We start from the raw sequence: 18,507 nt of genomic DNA on the forward strand, positions 1-18,507 counted from the left end.
ATTCTCTGTGACATATGTTGCACATATCAGAAACTAATGAGGAACAATTTTTAATATATCATCGAATCGGGAATCATAAAAATCATAGTTATCAGGAACTGTAGTGTCAGGACAAGGAGAAATGGCTTCAAATTGATAGAATAGGTTTAGGTTAGATATTAGGAACAAATTCTTTACTGTGAGGGTGGTGAGGCTTTGGAACAGGTTGTCCAGAGAAGCTGTGGCTGCCTCATCCCTGGAAGTGTTCAAGGCCACGTTGGATGGGGCTTTGAGCCCTCCCATAGCCCCAAGGTTGGAATGAGATGACCTTTAAGGTCCCTTTCAACCCAAACCATTCTCTGATTCTGTGATAAGGGACTTAATTAGTCTGTTCAAAGAATTCTTTCCATAATTATATAAATAAATTTCATGTGCCATTACAGAATTGAAATTAGAATTAAAATCTTGTACATTTTAGATTTCTTTAAGACATGCAAATATTTTTTTCCTAAAATTTGTTCATTCCTTTACTTAAGATGTTAAGTGTGTAAAATAGCTTTCCTCCAGTCTTTCAAATTGATCCTCCTCAATATTGCAAATTTAAGTGTTTTTTTACTTTGCTTTTTTTTTTTCTGTGTGTGTGTGTTTGTTTTTGTGTGGTTTGTGGCTGTTTATTTATTTATGTATTTCCATCTTTTTCTAGCACAGCTTTATACATTCTATCCCTGCCTCTTACAATACCGTAAGCGATATCCAGGACAGAAGCAGCCTCCTGGTACGCTGGGTAGGTGGTAGCTGTTTCAGAGCACAGGAAGTGCCTCCAGATGCTCTAAGTGCTTTGTAGCTGTTACTAACTCACTGGGAGAGCTACGAGGGCTTTCCAGCTGACTGGAATATTTGTGGTTCAGGAGAGAGGGCAGGAAGGTCACAAACATCAAGCAGTGTGCAAGATAGACTCTGAGGCTTCTTTTCCATGTTTCTAAACCAAGCAAAAAAAAAAAACCCAAAAAACCAATCTCAATAATTCCCATATGATTTCATTGAATAAATGTTAGGTTTTGGTCTTCTCCAACCAAAATGATTCTATGATTCATTGAGCAGCGTCAAAAAGAAACACAGTGGCAATAAAGTGAAGTCTGATAATAAAGACCAGGACAGATTCTGTCCCTTTTGCTGTCCTAAATAATGACTGATGGAAAATAACTTCAAAAACATGTCACAGAAGCTCTTGAAGGCTTAGCTGTAGTGATATAAACAGCCACTCATCTTGAAAACTTCCTATCATGCTATCAATTTTCATTATAGGAGACCTGGCACAGATGGTAGTTCTTCACTTCTGACTCTTCATATCTCATTTGAGATGAGAGTAGAGTCTCACCATCCTTTATTAAATTCTGTTATAGTCACTAAGCTTCAGTCAAAGAGAGTGAATGGGGTTAGTATTCTTTAGCTTAAGCAAGTCAAAATATTTTGATTAAAATTGTTCTGTTGTGCTCTGGTTGCCTATGCAGAAGGCCTGAATTTTTCTCCTGTGTGAACTTGAAGTTCCTTTTATTCAGTAGTTCATTGCTTCCCAAAATACTTCATGCTATTTATGTGGGAACACATTCTGTTTGTAATTTAAAACATCATTATTTCAAGAATGAGACATTTTTCCAAGATTTTTTTTCTGTTTTACCTAAACTCTTGAGAACAGCAGTTCTCAAAGACCCTAATTAAATTTATTGAATTTAATAAAATCCTGAGTCTTTTTGAAGAAATCTATAAACTGAAAAAATAAGATAGATGCACCTATTTTCTTGTAGAAACAAGAAAAACAGAAAAATAGAGCTCAGACAATGAATATCCTGTAGCCCTGCAAAAAGCCTAAACAATTACTGAAATTTTCTTATTCTATGCCAAGAGTAATTCCAAATCTTTTTCAAACTAAAAATTAGGAGAGAACAAGAGCGGGACACATTCAAATCTGCACTGTCAGGGTGATAATTTGCCAGCATAGATGTTTGAAACTCACTGCTTTCAAAAGGATAACCAGTTTTGCTGGAAAATTATTGAACAATTTGTGCAATAGCATTGAATTCTGCTAGCTAATTCATATTGTAGATAAAATTATAGAAGTTATGATCAAATAATAGGAGTAGTCCTCTTTCTGAATCTTCATATAGGTTACATGATTTTTTATAACATTAAGTTTTTGTATGTCTTGCATGCAGTGGTAGTAGGAGTTTCCTCACAGCTGGGGAACTCCTCAAGGTCAAAATCCACCTGGTCCTGGCCAGGCTACCAAGAGCTGGTTGGCTTAGCTAGTGCAGAGTGTAAATGTTCACTGTGAGTAAAATGTATTTCCATTTGCTTCCTCAATTTTTATTTGTGTATGATAATGTAAAATAGTTAGAAAAGCTTTTAAATTGCACTTAGTATATACGATATACAGAAAGCAAGAAAGTGCTGAGTAAGGAGAGTAAAAAAGTAAGAATCAAAGGTAGTTATCAAGAGAGCTGGAAAATATATGCCACATTCTTCTATTATGGTAGAAAAAGTAGAGTTATGTGAAGAGGACTACAAGGTATTTGAAGGATATTTTAATAAGTCTTCTTTCTTCCATTTCATAAATATGAATAGATATTCCATTCAGAGATATGAATATATAATACATGATGAGTGTGCTTCATATAAAGCTAACACATATTTTTTTTCTTATTTCTATGTGATCTTAAATAATCAGTGTAATTTAGAAATATATATATATAAAATTATCATTATCCAATGAACAGGCATTTGAAGAACGCATTTTTTTTTCCCAACTTACTTCTACTACCACTTGGCCGACTAGATTTTCATAAGAGTTTGGTATTTTTCCTTTTTTGTAAGAAGCAGCTAGAAACAAAACCTGCTACTCTATTGCACAGTTCAAATTATCTTCTTGTGTGAAGAACTGTTCTAGAGTACCTCTGCAATTATGTCTTCCAGAGCATAGTACAAAACCAGACTTCAGCCAGCACAAATATGGCATTTTATATCAATTTTTAATTATTTTAAAATTTTCAGTTAGGCCTGGATAAAAATCAGTTTGCTTTAACATGACCAAAGTAAGAGAAATGAAAATCTGTACAGTTATGCATAGAAGAAATGCTGTACAGTGATAACTTTAATAGGAAAATTCTCTTAACACTGTAGGCTTGGGGATACAAGATTTCTTTTATTTTGAAACTTTCAAAGGGTTTTTAGGTTGTAGCTGTAGACACATTGCACAGTAAAACCAGTGAAAGTTCGGGAATGTGAAAACAATATTTAGTTGCAGAGGTTGCATCACTTCCCACAGCAACTTATTTGCTACATTCACCTTGCATTTGCAGTTTCTTACACAAGTGTAATTCACATGTCAATGCTACTGTTGTCAGGGATATCTCAGAAGTGGCTAGCCCAGACTTGTCTGCACAACACCCTTTCAATACAGTTCTGATGTACCTCATTTTACTGCCGTAACTTCTCCTGTGACTCACCAGTTCCACCACCTTAGAGTGATTTTGTGCATCAACTTTTTGAAGATTCCTGGGTGAACTGAATGCTTCCTTGTAATTAAGAGTCTGGCCTGTGGTGAATGCTGTGTTCAGACAGTCTTTTTTCCATTTAATTACTGATTAAATTTAGTAGGAGAAATAAACATTTGAAAGCAGCCTCTCTCTGCCCTGCAGCCATTCCCTCCCGCAGAAATGGTACAGGCTGGCCTAGGTTTGTAAGACACTGCAGCTGGTCCTGGCAAGTGAGCTGGAATAACTTCCAGCAGCACCTGCCCTGTTTCTGGACAAAAGGATCCTTTTGCATGTTCCCAGTATGTTTGATCCTTTGGCCCCAGCAATGGTCCATATGGCAAAACAAATGCAAGTTGCTGGAATCCCAAGACAGGAGCTTCACCATTAACATTTCAGGGATTTTTCCTCAGCCTGAAGTGCTTGGTGTGTGATATCATATCTTCCTCCTTTCTTCCTGCTCATTTTCCTTGCAGAAAAGTTGTCAACCTTTACACAACAGCAAACTAATAAAACACATAAACTAATAAATTATCACAAAACAACTCTGTGTTTGTTACAATGACATAGAAACCATTACTATTTTAGCAGCTCTGTCAAAGAACTGATTTGACATCTCTTTCACATTATTTATAAGTCCAGGGATATAAGAATGTAACTCACCAATTCCTGAGATAACAAAACACAGTAGAAACATGCCTACTTAGAACTCAGCAAATCAAACACTTGTTTTCAAAACTTTTTTGGGAATTTTTCAATAGCAATGTTTGTACGATAGAAAGTGGATGATCTAAGATCCACTTACTGGAATTTTGCAATAATTAAAATGTTCCTCACTTAAAATAATGAGAGTACATTAACCAAAATAAAAGCCAAGCTGGAAAAGAGGATAACGTGGGCCAGGAAAAGAAACTCAGTAGAACGCAGTGTCGTGAGAGAAGAGCAGGGATCTTTGAGGACCAAAGTATTTCTGAGCTGTCAGTGTCAGAAGGCAGAAGGCAGGGGTCAGTGATCTTAGAACCCTCCTGGTAGCTGCTTTCCTTTGCATTCTTCACCCAGAAGAATGCATTCCTTTCCCTTAGTCACTGGATGCCACAGCCAGACAAGGTACACTATAGTGCTTCAATCATTTTTTGACAGGCTGGTAACTCAAAGTCAGTCCAGGCCTTTCCCTGGCAGTTGATTTTGTTTAGTCAAAGTCTGGATTTTTCATGTATGATTATCTTGTTTGACTTAATTGTTTGCTTAAAAACAGCTGCAAGAAAATTATGTGTAGCAATTGTTTTTAAGGTTTCACTAATAATAGAACAGTTTTATCTTAATTGTCACACTGAATGTACAGCAGGTAGGGATGAAAAAATGAGAAACTATTTCTTGGAGAAGTCAGAGTGCATTTTAAAGGAAAAATACCATTCTAAAAGATGTTCAGAAATAAAAATCTCTCTTCCTTTTTATATATAAATAAATATAAAAAGGTAGTGCAGAGAATTTAATTTATAATTTTCAAGTTCAATTAAGTAAATATTCAAAAATTCTGTGGCAAATATTCTAAATATTTTTCTGAAGAGAGGAACTTGTACATTCTGTTTGGAATGTCTTTTGAGGAATTAAAAAGCACTTAAAAAGGAAGACCAAATAGATAGATATTTTCTTAAATGATAGATTATATTTGCATGTACAGCAGTTGTAAGATGCAGTAGCAATCTGTTTTTCCTGCTGAGGTTTTTCCTGCAAGATCAAAGACCAAAATCTCCAGCACAGATTCTCTGCCACTAACTCTAAAGCAACATATTCTAACCTTTCATCTTTCAGTAGTTTCATGTACATCTTAAGACAGTTTCTTAGGGACCAGAGAGAAAACACTTTTAAAAGTCATCATCAAAGCTGTTTTCATTGACTCTTGACTCTTGTTTATGTGCTTTTTCTTCATCTACTGCAGTGTTTGCAGTTCAGGCTATTTTTGTTGACATGGAGGGCTAGGAGCAGGCTGATGGATTCAGCAGCTGCAAGTTACAGGATCAGCTGTCTGGAAGACTGAGTGAAGTGGGCAGTTGGCAGCCAAATGGGGCACAACCCCTGTAGCCTGAGAAATTCCATAGTCAGTGCTACAGGAAAGCCCATGAGAGGATGACAAAATCTTTACCTTAATATCGCTGTTAAACTGTGTAAAAACAAAAATGCCTAGCTGACATGTGAGATTAATGATTATAAAAATTGTTTTGGCAATGGTGCTTTCTAAAAATCAGATTATAATATCTTCTATGAATACATATGATATGAAACCGTATGCTATTAAAATGGGGAATATTTTGTCCACATGTATGTATAGGCTTTATATTATTACCACTGACCTGGAACCATGCTTATTTACAAACAGATGCCAGTAGATTATTACTTAAAAGTGCATGATTTATTTTACCTACCTGCCACTTCTGGTAAGAGCAACTGGCACTCAAGACAGCAGTTAGGTGCTATCTCGTGACACTGCTGCTCTTTATTTATAAATACAAAGTGTAAAAAGGCACAAACCAGTGTTTTGCTGGTTTGGCTGTATCTAATGCTGTCACCTACAAGGATTTAGGAAGAATGAGAATGAAACCATGCCATACCAGGTCTTGATAAAGTAAAATCATGTATTTACATAATGTGACTTTTTTGTGCAGTATTTGAACTGTGTGAATTCTTGCAGAAAATTATTAAATTCAAAGCTGTGCTAGGTGTAATTTTTTAATTTTACTGAATTATATGTAAATCTAGACATCAGGTACAATAAAAGTTTTACTAGAAAATATCAACTGGATTATATTGTTTCCTCTCAATATGCTTGGTTTGTGCCAGGCAAGTGTAGAGAAAGGATGCAAATAAATAGGATGCAGCTTTATTAATGCTGTTCTGCTGAACACTAATCAGCATTAACTTAAGGGCAAAACTTAGCATTTCTTTGGAATTATTTTCTCCTGCAGGCTAGCATTAACTTTTACACAATTATTCTCTCATTGGAACAGCTTCCATCTTCACACCATTATGTGACAGTTAAAATCAAGGAGAGGGGGTGTCAGTAGGGCCCTAAATTCTTTTTTTACAGAGCACTGTAAAATGATACTGTCTATAATCTAAATCCTTTAAGAACTGGTATTTTGTCTTCTACTGACTTAGTCTCATATGATAAGATCAGAGAATGTGACTTTGGATGTGACCAAGTTCAGGCTTAGGTTCTCTCCATATTACTGAAGCTGTAAGGAGCTGTTAATTACCTTGTTAGTACATAAAGCACTTGGCTGTTTTTGTGTGCCACAGTAGTCTGTAAACAGATTTTGTTTTTTGAGGGAAAATGAGCAAATTCTAGCAAGCCATGCAAGAATTAACAGCATATGTTCTTGAATATCTGCTTCTCTCAAACCCCTAGTGGTGCTGGGATTTGCATCTCAGTACAAAGTTGGTTTCTTATGGAGAGTTTGTCTACTTCAGAAATTTGAGATGATTTTGTAGCTAGCACAATGGGACAGCAAGAGAAAACTCATTTGAAGTGTGGGTCAGAATTTTTGATTTAGAGTATTATCTAGATTCATTAGCCAATATTTTCAGTACATTATCAAACAATTGTCAGAAGAGCACTTGTTCATTGTTCTTTCTTCTTATGGCTTTCTGTTTACAAGCACTTTGAGAATTCATATGGTAGTTGAATGCAGTATGTGTGAAGCTGGAAAATACTAAAAACTTGTTTTGGAGTCTGGCACATCCTTAAGCTCTTTCACATAAATAGTCTAAAAGGAGGTATTTTTCTGTACTTTTCTGTAGACTGTGTCTAATTTACAAAATTACAGTTAATGGACACAATCTATTTTTTAATCACTGAAATTAAAATTCAACTGAATTATGGCCAAGAGGAAGAAACCATTAACAGTCTTGGAGAAGTAAAATTCAGCAAATTCAGTTAAACTAATTAATTAGAAATATTCTTTAAAGCATTTGAAACAACATAGAATTACAGCTGTGCATTTCAGTTGTGAATCAGCTGTAGTTGACTAAATGGGATAATATGATCTCTTTCCAAAGCTCAGAGAGTTTTGTCTCTGTCTGTGTGTCTGTAGCATTTGATGAGCATATTAATCTGGTAACTGGAGTGTCCATTTGCTCACCTGGAAGTGTGTGGGTGCTGGAAGCCCTGAGCACTTGCAGCCCTGCATGTTGGCAGGCGAGGCAGTGTGAGTTGTACTTGGAAATACAGGTGCTGCTTCTTGCAGCAAGAGGACTGAGGGTACAGGGGAAGAGATACTGCCCTTCTCTCTATGCATCTACAATGATCTGCTCATGGAAACTCCAGCTTTGCACTCATCTGGCATTTCTGAGAACTACTCCTGCAGAGGGCTCGATGTAATTGTCAGTGTTTCATTAAAATGAGTACCTAAAAAATAGCACCTGGTAACAGCTGATATTGCAGTGTCTGTTATACAAAATCATTCAATACTATCAAGAGATTTGATTTTGGTTTAATTTGTTACCAAAGAGTGATTACATATTAAATACTTTGCTTTTACTTTCATACTGAAGATACCAAATCTGAACTTAAAGAAATAACTGTACTATGTTATTAATTTTGAAATAGTCAGGTTTACTGATTTTCCTGTTATGCAACTGCCATACAAAACCCCAAGAGTATCATCAGAGACATAAGATTTCATTGTAATTGTCTGATAGAATTGTTTCAATAGCAAACTTAAAATGCAAAATTATAATTATTCTCATATATATATATATGAGGTTTATAAAGATCTGAATTAATTTTATTTTTTAATAAAAGGATCTTGGATTTAAATATGCTATTAAGTCACCTTAATCTTAGTCACCTTAAGTCACTGCCAGATATGTAGGAGAAAACTTCTAGGGTCCAGTGCCAGTTTTTCAGTGTTTTAATTACATTTCCTTGTATATAACATGCTTTTTACACATAGTTTTCAAACAGAATTGTAATAGACTGTTGTTTTCTTAACAGCATGCCCCTAAATGTTCTTTAGTATTGTGATTTGTCCTTTCATAAAGAAAATGAAGGCTAGATTGAAATTATTTTACTCTGTATGCAGCACAACCTCAGTAATCTGTAACATTATTTTTAAATTTGGAGGATACCATCCCATCAAAAGTTTAGTTTTATAACCTGGTAACCATATTTTCTTTCTCCTTTTCTAATACAGCTATTTTCAGCTTCTCTGTTTTCCTTCTTCTTTTCCACCAATCTTCTGTTCAGTTTTGTGCCCAGTGCAAGACTATGCAAAAATCAGTGCCCTGTTACCACCACAGACAGCAATGGGTAGCAGAAATAGCATATTCCCATTGAGTCCGTCCCAGACTTTTGTCCTGCTTGGTTATAGAGGTTAGAGTTAAATTCTGTCCAAATGAATTTTTTTTTGATGATGGCACAGACCAGATTCTTTGCATTTTAACTGGTGGGCATGTGTGTGTGTGTGTGTGTGTGTGTGTGTGTGTGTGTGTGTGCAGCAGAGAGGGAGACAGCTTCTGGCAATCTTATCACTTTCATTCCTATTGCTGTCTTCTAGGATGTCACTGTATGGTGTTAGTTTTCTGCTTGTGATTCATGTGATCTTGTTGTGCCATCCTTCTTTATTGTATGCTGTCTCTGCACTTACTGAGCAGTACTGCCAAACAGGACAGCTGCTGCTTCAGTTGCTGCTGCATTGCCATGAATAATAAAAAAAAAAATAAATAAAAAAGTCTGGATGTATTAAGTACAGTATATTTCCCCTACGAAAAAATCTATTCTGGATTTAATTAAAAGTGCATGAAAAGTAGACCTGATCCATGACAGAACCATGCCCATAGCTAAATATCTATTTTATTTTTCCATTACAGGATATTTGTGAAGATATATCTGATCATGTTGAACAAATTCACGCTCTACTAGAGACTGAGTTTTCCCTGAAGCTTCTGTCTTATTCTGTCAATGTGATAGTCGATATCCATACAGTGCAACTCCTCTGGCACCAGCTACGTGTTTCTGTCCTGGTTCTGAGAGAACGCATTCTCCAGGGGCTACAAGACGCCAATGGAAACTACACCAGGCAGACTGATATTCTGCAAGCATTTTCTGAAGAGACTAAGGAGGTACAGTGACTAAATCTAATCTGAAGAGTTTAATCTGTGTTCAAAGCAGCTCATCCCTCTCGCACATTTAAAATTGCTAAAATGACCGTTTTAAGGATGACTTCTAGATATTTTGCTAAATTTGGTTTAATTTTCAGATGATACCTGCTGTTGTTGAACCAAATTAGTGCAAATTAAGATCAACTTTTAGGAATGTCAGGCTAGCAATGTTTTCTCCTGATCGAAATAATTTTCAGAAAGGATTTGAAAGACTTAGATAGTTGCATCTGTTCCAAAGTTGTTCACCTAGTCAATTGGGAATTTAAGATTTACCGCCAATTCAAAAGTTAATTTTAGTGGGCAGTGATTTCTTCAGTGAAAGTTCAGACATTTCCTTCCAACAGACACAAATGTGAAGCTTACAAAAAGTTTCCAAGACTTCCCAGCTTAGATCAACATTTCTTTATAGCAAGAGGAAGATCTTTAATTTGAGTGGCAATTCTGCATTATGCCTTTAAACAGTCAAGCATTTTATCTGAGAAACAACAGTGCAAGACTCATACACTGTTTACTCTGACTGTATGGCAAATTCACACACATGTAAATGGTTTGTAAACCTGGCTTCATTTAAATAAAATGCCTTTTCATTGAATTTATTATTACAAAATTAGTTTAGTTAGAAGGATGCTACTACTCTGATTTCTTAAACTTAAAAAATATGGACATTTTTAAGAGTTAGGGTAATTAATGGTTAATCAATAGCATGTAGAAGATTTTTCATTAAGATTAAGATGAAATGCCTTTTTTATGATTAGATGCACTTACAGAAAGAGACCTCTAGATCAGTGCAGTGAATTTTGTGACCTGTGTTACAGAGAAAGTCAGAAATTCCCAAGACATGTCCTGAGTTTCATATCACCCAAGGTCACAGAGAATGTGACTATATCTCTGCTCCAGTTGGGTTTTATATTTGTCTTTGGCACAACAAAGTGGGTGGTCCAGAAGTCAGTGCTCAGAGATGCCCAGGCCCACCTTCGCCACCCCCTCTTCCTGATGTGTACATACCTGGCTCTTTTATATTCAGTTTCTGCTTTGCTGGTGCTGGTAAACTGCTGGCAGGTCTGAAGGAAATCTACTCTTGTCTTCACGTGCAGATTTGTGAATTAGTGGGATGTCATTATTTTATGCCAAGGACATGGTAATTTCAAGACATAAAGAAGGTGTACATTCAGATATAAGAAACAGGAAATTTTCCATCTGGATCTGATTACAACTGCTATAAAAAACATCTTTGCTGAAGAGAGAAGGAAATATTATTTTTCAGTAGGGAAAACACATGTTGCTAGATAGGCTTACATGGTAATATGAAAGACAAAATATCATCATTCTTTTTATCCACCCCAATTAAAACATAAATAATATTTGATTAATTTAATAGCTAGCAATAGCAAGAACACAAAGCTGATATCAAGTTTCTGCCCTATTGGTTGAATAGCTCCACAGAAATGGCTCTGCAGATTCTAACCTTCTGGTATTCAAACTTTTTATGAGGTATAATGATACTGACTTTAGTTGATGAACATAAAAAATAAATAAAATATAATGTAGGGACAATTGTATCTGCTCTTACCCATCTTTTTTTTTAGAGTTTGGATCTTTAAAGGAAGCATTACTACATGAAAATGGAAAAAAAATTAACTAGGGCATTCTTATTGGTAGTCATACAAATAATTAAATTTAATATTTTTCTAAGATAAAAGCATGAAAATACTGGCATTAAATAAAACTCATTTGAAGAACACATTTCAGAGGCTGCTGGAAAATGACCAAGTAAGATGGTTTAATGTATATGATTGTAAATTTTATTACTGTAAATGAACACATTTTTAAGAGACAAAGGAATGGAGCTCATTATTCAGAAAAACTAAAGGCCTTTAGGGCCTTGGAAAGGTTTTGATTTATATATGGTTTTACAGTTTCTAATAATTTCCTGAGATTAGAAGGACAATGCAGCTTGTTTAGTCACTATTTTCCTTAACAAATGCAGCTCCAATATATAAATTCGACAGATTTATAGAAAATTCTGAGCTGTTGACAATTCCAAATCTGTGGCATGGGATCTACATCTGGATGGAATTTGCTAAAGAAAAGAAAAGATATATTCAGTATCCAAGACTATTGCTGATAAATACCCTTCTAATAAATTTTTTCTATATATATTTTTAGCTGGAAGATTTTATTCTATTTTTAAAGTAAAGGGGAGGGGAGTGGATGGAGTACAGGGCTCAGATATTGTATGTTTTTGTCTTTATGGTCATTGGCAAACAATAGCCTTCTTTACTGAGATAATTCCTGTTCAGATCCATGTAGTTACTTTGGGATGGAGAGATTACGAGGTTACTGCACCTTCTTCAAGCATGATGCTAAGGGTCTTTAAACTATGGATTTGGGCAGTGTAGTGAGACAAGTTGTTCCAGAGAATAATTCAGACATAAACCTATTGTGGATACTCAGGAGTTTGCTTCAAAAAACTAGAGAACAAAAGCTGGACAGAAAGACCAGTATACAGATTAAGGCATGTCAAATTAGGATCCTAGAACATGAATGTCCCCTTCATGTTATTTTTTTAAAGTAGTCTCTATAAGCAAAAGTCCTGTATATGTATTAGAAGATCTACTGAAAATATGCTTATGCTGTATACTAAATATAATTTTGCTGTGAATGTTATTTATCATGTAGTTTTGGATCTTAATCGCATCAGATTTTTTTTTACTGTCCTTCAAACAAGACCAAAATATTTATAAGCATTAATTTGACCTTGATCGTAAAATCTCATTTGCCACCTAAGATGGTGTCCTCTGGTTATGTCCATGTTTCTGAGATTGAAGGAGAAAATATTGACAAGAGAGCATGTCAGGATGGAGGCTTAACATTACAGTTTCTTTTCCTTGTGCCATTCTTCATTTGTGCTCTAAATATCTGGCAAATGATGCTACTAAAAAGTGTAATGTAATTAGCAATCTCTATCTCATAATTATTGGAAGAAATGTCCATCATTGCTACATGATGCTTGGGAAAAAACATTCTTCCAGTCAACTGAAAGGCCATAGAACAGTATAGATTTTTCAGAGAATAAGATTAAGGAGGAGACTGGTACACTCAGCAGCCCCCAAGGTCCCCTCCCTCATGTTTGATGTAGTTAGAACAGGAAATACTTCAATTATTTTGTATAGAACTTCTGAGTCCCCACCTACAGTAAGTGAAACTGAAAACAGAATTAAATGAGGAAAATACCAATACAAAAGTGAATTGCTGTTTTTAGGTAACTTGCTGTGCCAGACTGAAATGAAGCATTTTTCAGTTCACTGACATTTTTAATTCCCAAATATTTCAGAATGGTTAGCTTATCTACAGGGTACTGCAAAAAGAGACAGGTCAATGATGAACCCTTCTCTAGATGTTAGGCAGTGAAACCCAGGAATTGTTTTTTGTTTCATTACTTGGTTTGTTTTGTATATGAAAATTAATATTCCAAAAAGTACCATTTCTTTGTGTATTTCAGGATCGTCTTGACTCTTTAACTGAAGTTGATGATTCTGGACAGTTAACCATCAAATGTTCTCAAAATTACTTGTCCCTGGATTGTGGTATTACTGCATTTGAACTATCTGACTACAGTCCTAGTGAGGATTTGCTTGGTGCTCTGGATGATATGACCTCCAGTCAAGGGAAAGCAAAATCATTTGAATCCTGGAACTACAGTGAAATGGATAAGGAATTTCCAGGACTTATCAGAAGTGTGGGTTTACTTGCAGTAGCGACAGATTCCATTGCTTCGCAGTGTAATGAAGCATTGAAGGAGAAAGAAAGTCATGTACCTGTTTCAGCAGAAGAAGGAGAAGAAAGCAAAGACAAGAAAACATCACATGATCCCTCAATAGCATCTTCTTCTGGAAATTCCTCTCTTTCTAAAGGACCTTTCTCTGAAAATGGTGTTTTACCTACTGACAGCAAAGAAGTTCCCATATCAAAGAATCCAGAGTGCAATCTTCCACAGCACACTGGTGAAAATATCAAGCACTCTCACTGTGAAAATTCAACACCTAAGAGGTCCATAAGAGACTGTTTTAACTATAATGAAGACTCTCCTACTCAGCCTACGTTGCCAAAAAGAGGACTATTTCTGAAAGATGATGTGTTTAAAGATTATATGGAATCCAATGATTTAAAAAGGCAAATCTCTCAAATAGTTAAAAATGAAATGAGTAGAAGTACACCCTCATTGTTAGATCCACCAGACAGGTCCAAGCTTTGCCTAGCTTTACAGCCGCCCTATACCACCAGTCCATCAGCAGTTAGTCAGTCATACGATTGCTTAAATACAATAAGTGATAAAAATCTTGAATACACAATAAATAATCACTTTAAAGACAGTCCCATAATTCTAGGAAAGTCTAATTTCTACACCTGTAAAGAAAAAACAAAGCACAAGAAGTCTCTTGATTCTCCAGAGAAAGTCAAAACTGCCAAAACACCTGGAAGTGCATGTAAAACAGCTCCATCAACCCAAGTCAAAATAAGAGGGTGTTCTTCTCTACAGAATGGAATTACTTCTCATAGCTCTAAGTCTCTGGAGGAGACAGAAACAGATTCTTCTGCGTCGTCAGATTCTTGTAACCAGAGAGATCCAAATGGGCAATCACAAGGTAAAACTGAACCCTTCAGTTCACCAACATGTAGCCAAAAGAGTGCTTCTTCAGCTGGTTCTGAGCTTTCCAACTCATCCCCTCTTCTGCTGAGAAGAAAGAAAAATAAAAGCTTATCCTCAACACCACACTATACTCAAAAAACCAGTAAAGACAGTGAGGTGTGGTACGGATCTGATGAATATTTAGCACTTCCTTCACATCTCAAACAGACTGAAGCATTAGCTTTAAAACTAGAAAACTTGACAAAGTTGCTGCCCCAAAAGCCCAGAAGAGAAACCATCCAAAACATTGATGACTGGGAGCTGTCAGAAATGAACTCAGATTCAGAAATGTATCCAACATACCAGACAAAAAAGCACAAAAAGAGGGGCAGAATTTCACCAAGTTCTTCGAGTGATATAGTATCCTCCTTAGGTGACAGTATTGAATCGGGGCCTCTCAGTGATATTCTCTCTGACGAAGATCTTTCTATGCCTGTATCTTGCATTAAAAAATACATTGAAGAAAAGTCAGAAAGGACTGCTGCCACTCAGCCCACTGGGAATGAGACTTCTTCTTCAAATAAATCAGCTTTAATTCGTCAGCTGATGCAAGATATTCAACATCAAGAGAATTATGAAACCATATGGGAAAAAATTGAGGTAAGACAATAATCCTATAATCTTTTTCTGTGTTCTTGAGAAGCCTGTATATGGAGCTGGATCTGCTGGTAGGGATAGGGTTTCTTTTTTGTTTTCTTCTAATGCTGAAAATCATCTCACCTAGTGACTGTTGGAAATAGAGAAGAACAGCAATTTTTGTATTTATAATGAACTGAAGTTAACTTTAACTATAAAGAATTTGCCTATATTAATTTGCTTACATCAGTGCCTTTACAACTGGGTAAAACATTATTTTACCAGCAGCACTTCTCTTTGCCAGGATTGGGTACATGACAAGTAATTTTTTGAAGGAAGGGTAAAAAAAACATTAGAGAATCACAGATCTTTGCTGTATTTGAATGAAGTTATACTTGATATCATCTGCCTATTTTGTTCATTAAAAAGATTTGCTTTAGTCCAAGAATAGGAATCTTGATTCCTGCCAAATTAAGTATAATAACAACATTTATTTTTAATCAGTTCTCTTCCCTTGCAGTGATTATTTTCCCTCCTGTGTTGGTGGAACTAAGCATAATTTTTTTTATTAACTTAAATAATCCCTCTTAAATAATAGCAATGTATTAGTGCAATATGCCAGAGCAATAATTATATTCCAGTAAACTTCAGATGAGATGGGACTTCATTGGGAAGTCTTTTTGAGAAAAAAAGATAAACTTTGGAAAGGGAGGTGAATTTAAATGAATAATCAAATAAAGACCTAGCCATCTCACTAGTGTAATTCTTACATTACATTCACAGTAGATGTTTGCTTCAGTTTTCTAATGCATTTGTCCTCCTGGCCATTGCAGAGTGCTGCTCACCTCAGAACATTTCGTGTCCATCCTCAATAGCATTTAAGTTTTCAGAAAAGAAAATGCATCTCTATTAGATTTCAAAATGCTTTAAAATTAGTAACACATGCATTAAAGGGTGATGTTGGCATCTAAATGCTTAATCTGATATTTGCAATACCTTCTGTGTTATCAGGTAGTGTATGAGCTGAGAAAAGAAGACTAGTCTTATATGGCCAGGAAGTCTTTTTTACCAAGCACAATTTCTGTAACTTTTGAAGGCATGGGAAGTATTATGACTAGTAGAGAAATTGTTGAGCTAGAGATACTTGAAAATAAAGTTGGGGTAGAAAATACAGACAGAGAAATTTCTTAAACAAATGAGGGTGCAGCAGCTGTCAGCTCTGAAGGGCAGTGCTTAATGATGCAAACTGCTCCCTCTGTCTTCATGGATGGGGCTCATCTTCCAAACTTTGATGAAAGAACTGTCTTAGTAAGTGCAAATTGTTTCTGTCCTTGAGTCTGTGTAGTGCTGAAAATTAGTCCAGCTGAAGCTGACAGATACAGAGCCCTTCATTCTGTGAAAGCAACAAAGCCCATCAAAGCTGCTTGTGAATACATAAGATGCTGTCTTTCAAATGACACTGCAAGAGCCTGCTTTAGAACGGAATTGTTGAGTGTCTAGGCACCAGTGCCTTCCACTAGATGCTGACTTCCTTTTGGCAATAAACAGGTGGCAGAGAAACTTCTTGTATCATACTCTCAAATCATCATATTTATTTTAATCAAACTTTTTGGCCTCTCTTTTGAGGGGCCATCTGTCTTTGTGTGATTCCTTGCAGCTGCAGTTCAACCCTACCAGAATGGAGGAGTAAGAATCAGCTGTAACAGCTGTCTGCAGCTGTAAACACCCTCCTCTTCCTCTCCATCCTTTCCTCACCTCCTCTGGAGAGTGGATTGAGCTTGTGACAGCAATTAAAAGCAGTTAGCTGTTCTGTGGCCAGAGTAAACCCTTCCTAGCTGTTGACTCCAGCTGCTGCTCTTGTCCTTGAGCAACTTTGCTGCTGACACTGCACTTTCTACAATTACTCAGTGTTTCTGATTGTGATAAAAGCTTGGAAAATGTTAATGTGGAGTTTAAAAATAATGTTATGAAGTACGTTTGGCTCATAGTAAAAGAAGGGTTTTAAACAGAAAGAAGAGCAGATGCAAAGAGGACTGCTAGGAAGAGAGAGCTTAGTGTTCCATCAACTTAAAAGCAGCACATAAGTAAGTTTCATATTTCACTAAATGTGCTTCCTGAATAGTGAATTAAAAAAAAAAAAATCAGGTGAAAATTTTGGAAATACTTAAGAAAAATTATACTATTTTAAATAAATATAAGTTTTCCCCAAGCTATTCACCAAAGTTTTTCTATTGTTGCTAGTTATTAAATCTTCTGCTTGTACCACTAGCTAAAAAAAAAAAAATCACTTTTTCAAAAGCTGTAACAAGGCAAACCCTGCATCAGTGACAATATGATGCCTAGCTGAGGTACTTTAACTTGACATAATTAATAAGAAAATAGAAAATTCCTCCCTTATGTCATGCTATTAAATATTCTGAACAAAAAGGAGCCTAATTAAAAATACCATACCTGTATCACAATTAAGTTCTTTCTTTTACTAGATCTCTGGCTTCATAATTCCCAAGACAAGAAGCAAAAATATGTCATTGTTTCTTTCAATTATTGTAAATTGGCTCTTGTGTTAATTCTGTTACCTAAGAAGATGTATCCCACTCAAAATGGAGTTTCTTAATTTCACAAATATATCTCTTAGCAATAACTCAATACTGCTTTTGTTAACAGCAGTTTTGTGCTGAAGAAGTCAGATCTGAAAGGTGAACTTCATTTTAAGGACATAAGAAGCATGCTTATTCCCATCAGTAATCCAGTTGCATTGCTGTAAATGTCTAGCATGATGTATTTTATTTATTAAAATTGTAAACAAAACTAAAATAACTTAGCCTTTCATGTTGGGATGATGACAATTTAGAAACAACTGGCAGCCTCAAAATCATTGAAAGTAATATTTTACCTAGATAATAGGAAAAACAAGGAAATTTAGGTATTTTATTATGATTATTATGGGAATAATTTTGACAGTATAAATCTGGTAATATCTTCATAGAAAGCATTTTGTTGAAAATATGCTAAAGCATTTGTTGAAAATTTTAATAATTTCTTATAGAAATGATAGTCATGGGCAGAAACTGATAAATTGCTATTTTTCATACCTGCAAATTATGTTGATGTCCTTGCATGGGCATTATCATGCTGTTAATATTCCTGTCTTTCTATAGATAGAACATGGCTCAACTGCCCCATTTGCTGTTACATAGGGCCGCTTTCTTGCTTTGCAATAAATATTGCATAATCTTGTTATATTTTGTCTTGCACTGCAGGTAACCCTTTCTTGTACCCTTAGTAATGGGCAGCTTCATTCTGGGGTGCAAATTTATGTGGCTGTTTATTTTATGTTTCAGAAATTACTTTTTGGAGTTAAATGTGAAAATGAGCCATAGCAAGTTCTGAAAGTTTCCCTCATTGTTTTAGTTCAGCTTCTGGGAGCTGCCCCAAATGAACTTTTAGAATGCAGTGTATAATGTAACTATAGTTTCTGTTACACTGGCTAAAAGGGGGACAGATACAACAGCCACATTCTCACACATAATGCCAATAGAGTTCTTTGTTATAAGAATTTGTCTGATTGCCACT

At 35.6% G+C, this 18,507-nt stretch overlaps 1 protein-coding gene across 6 annotated transcripts in view; it reads left to right on the forward strand.

Annotated features, from left to right (window-relative positions):
* Positions 1–18,507, forward strand: part of AKAP6 (A-kinase anchoring protein 6) — a 258,048-nt gene that overhangs the window by 69,401 nt on the left and 170,140 nt on the right. For all 6 annotated transcript variants that reach the window (XM_023929184.2, XM_086894836.1, XM_086894837.1 and 3 more), the window contains 2 exons: positions 9,378–9,629; positions 13,171–14,958. In XM_023929184.2, coding sequence (XP_023784952.2) covers positions 9,378–9,629; positions 13,171–14,958 — 2,040 coding nt within the window. The remainder of the gene's footprint in view (positions 1–9,377; positions 9,630–13,170; positions 14,959–18,507) is intronic.

This window comes from Cyanistes caeruleus, chromosome 6 (genome assembly GCF_971803275.1).
Source record: "Cyanistes caeruleus chromosome 6, bCyaCae1.hap1.1, whole genome shotgun sequence".
Lineage (NCBI taxonomy): Eukaryota > Metazoa > Chordata > Aves > Passeriformes > Paridae > Cyanistes > Cyanistes caeruleus.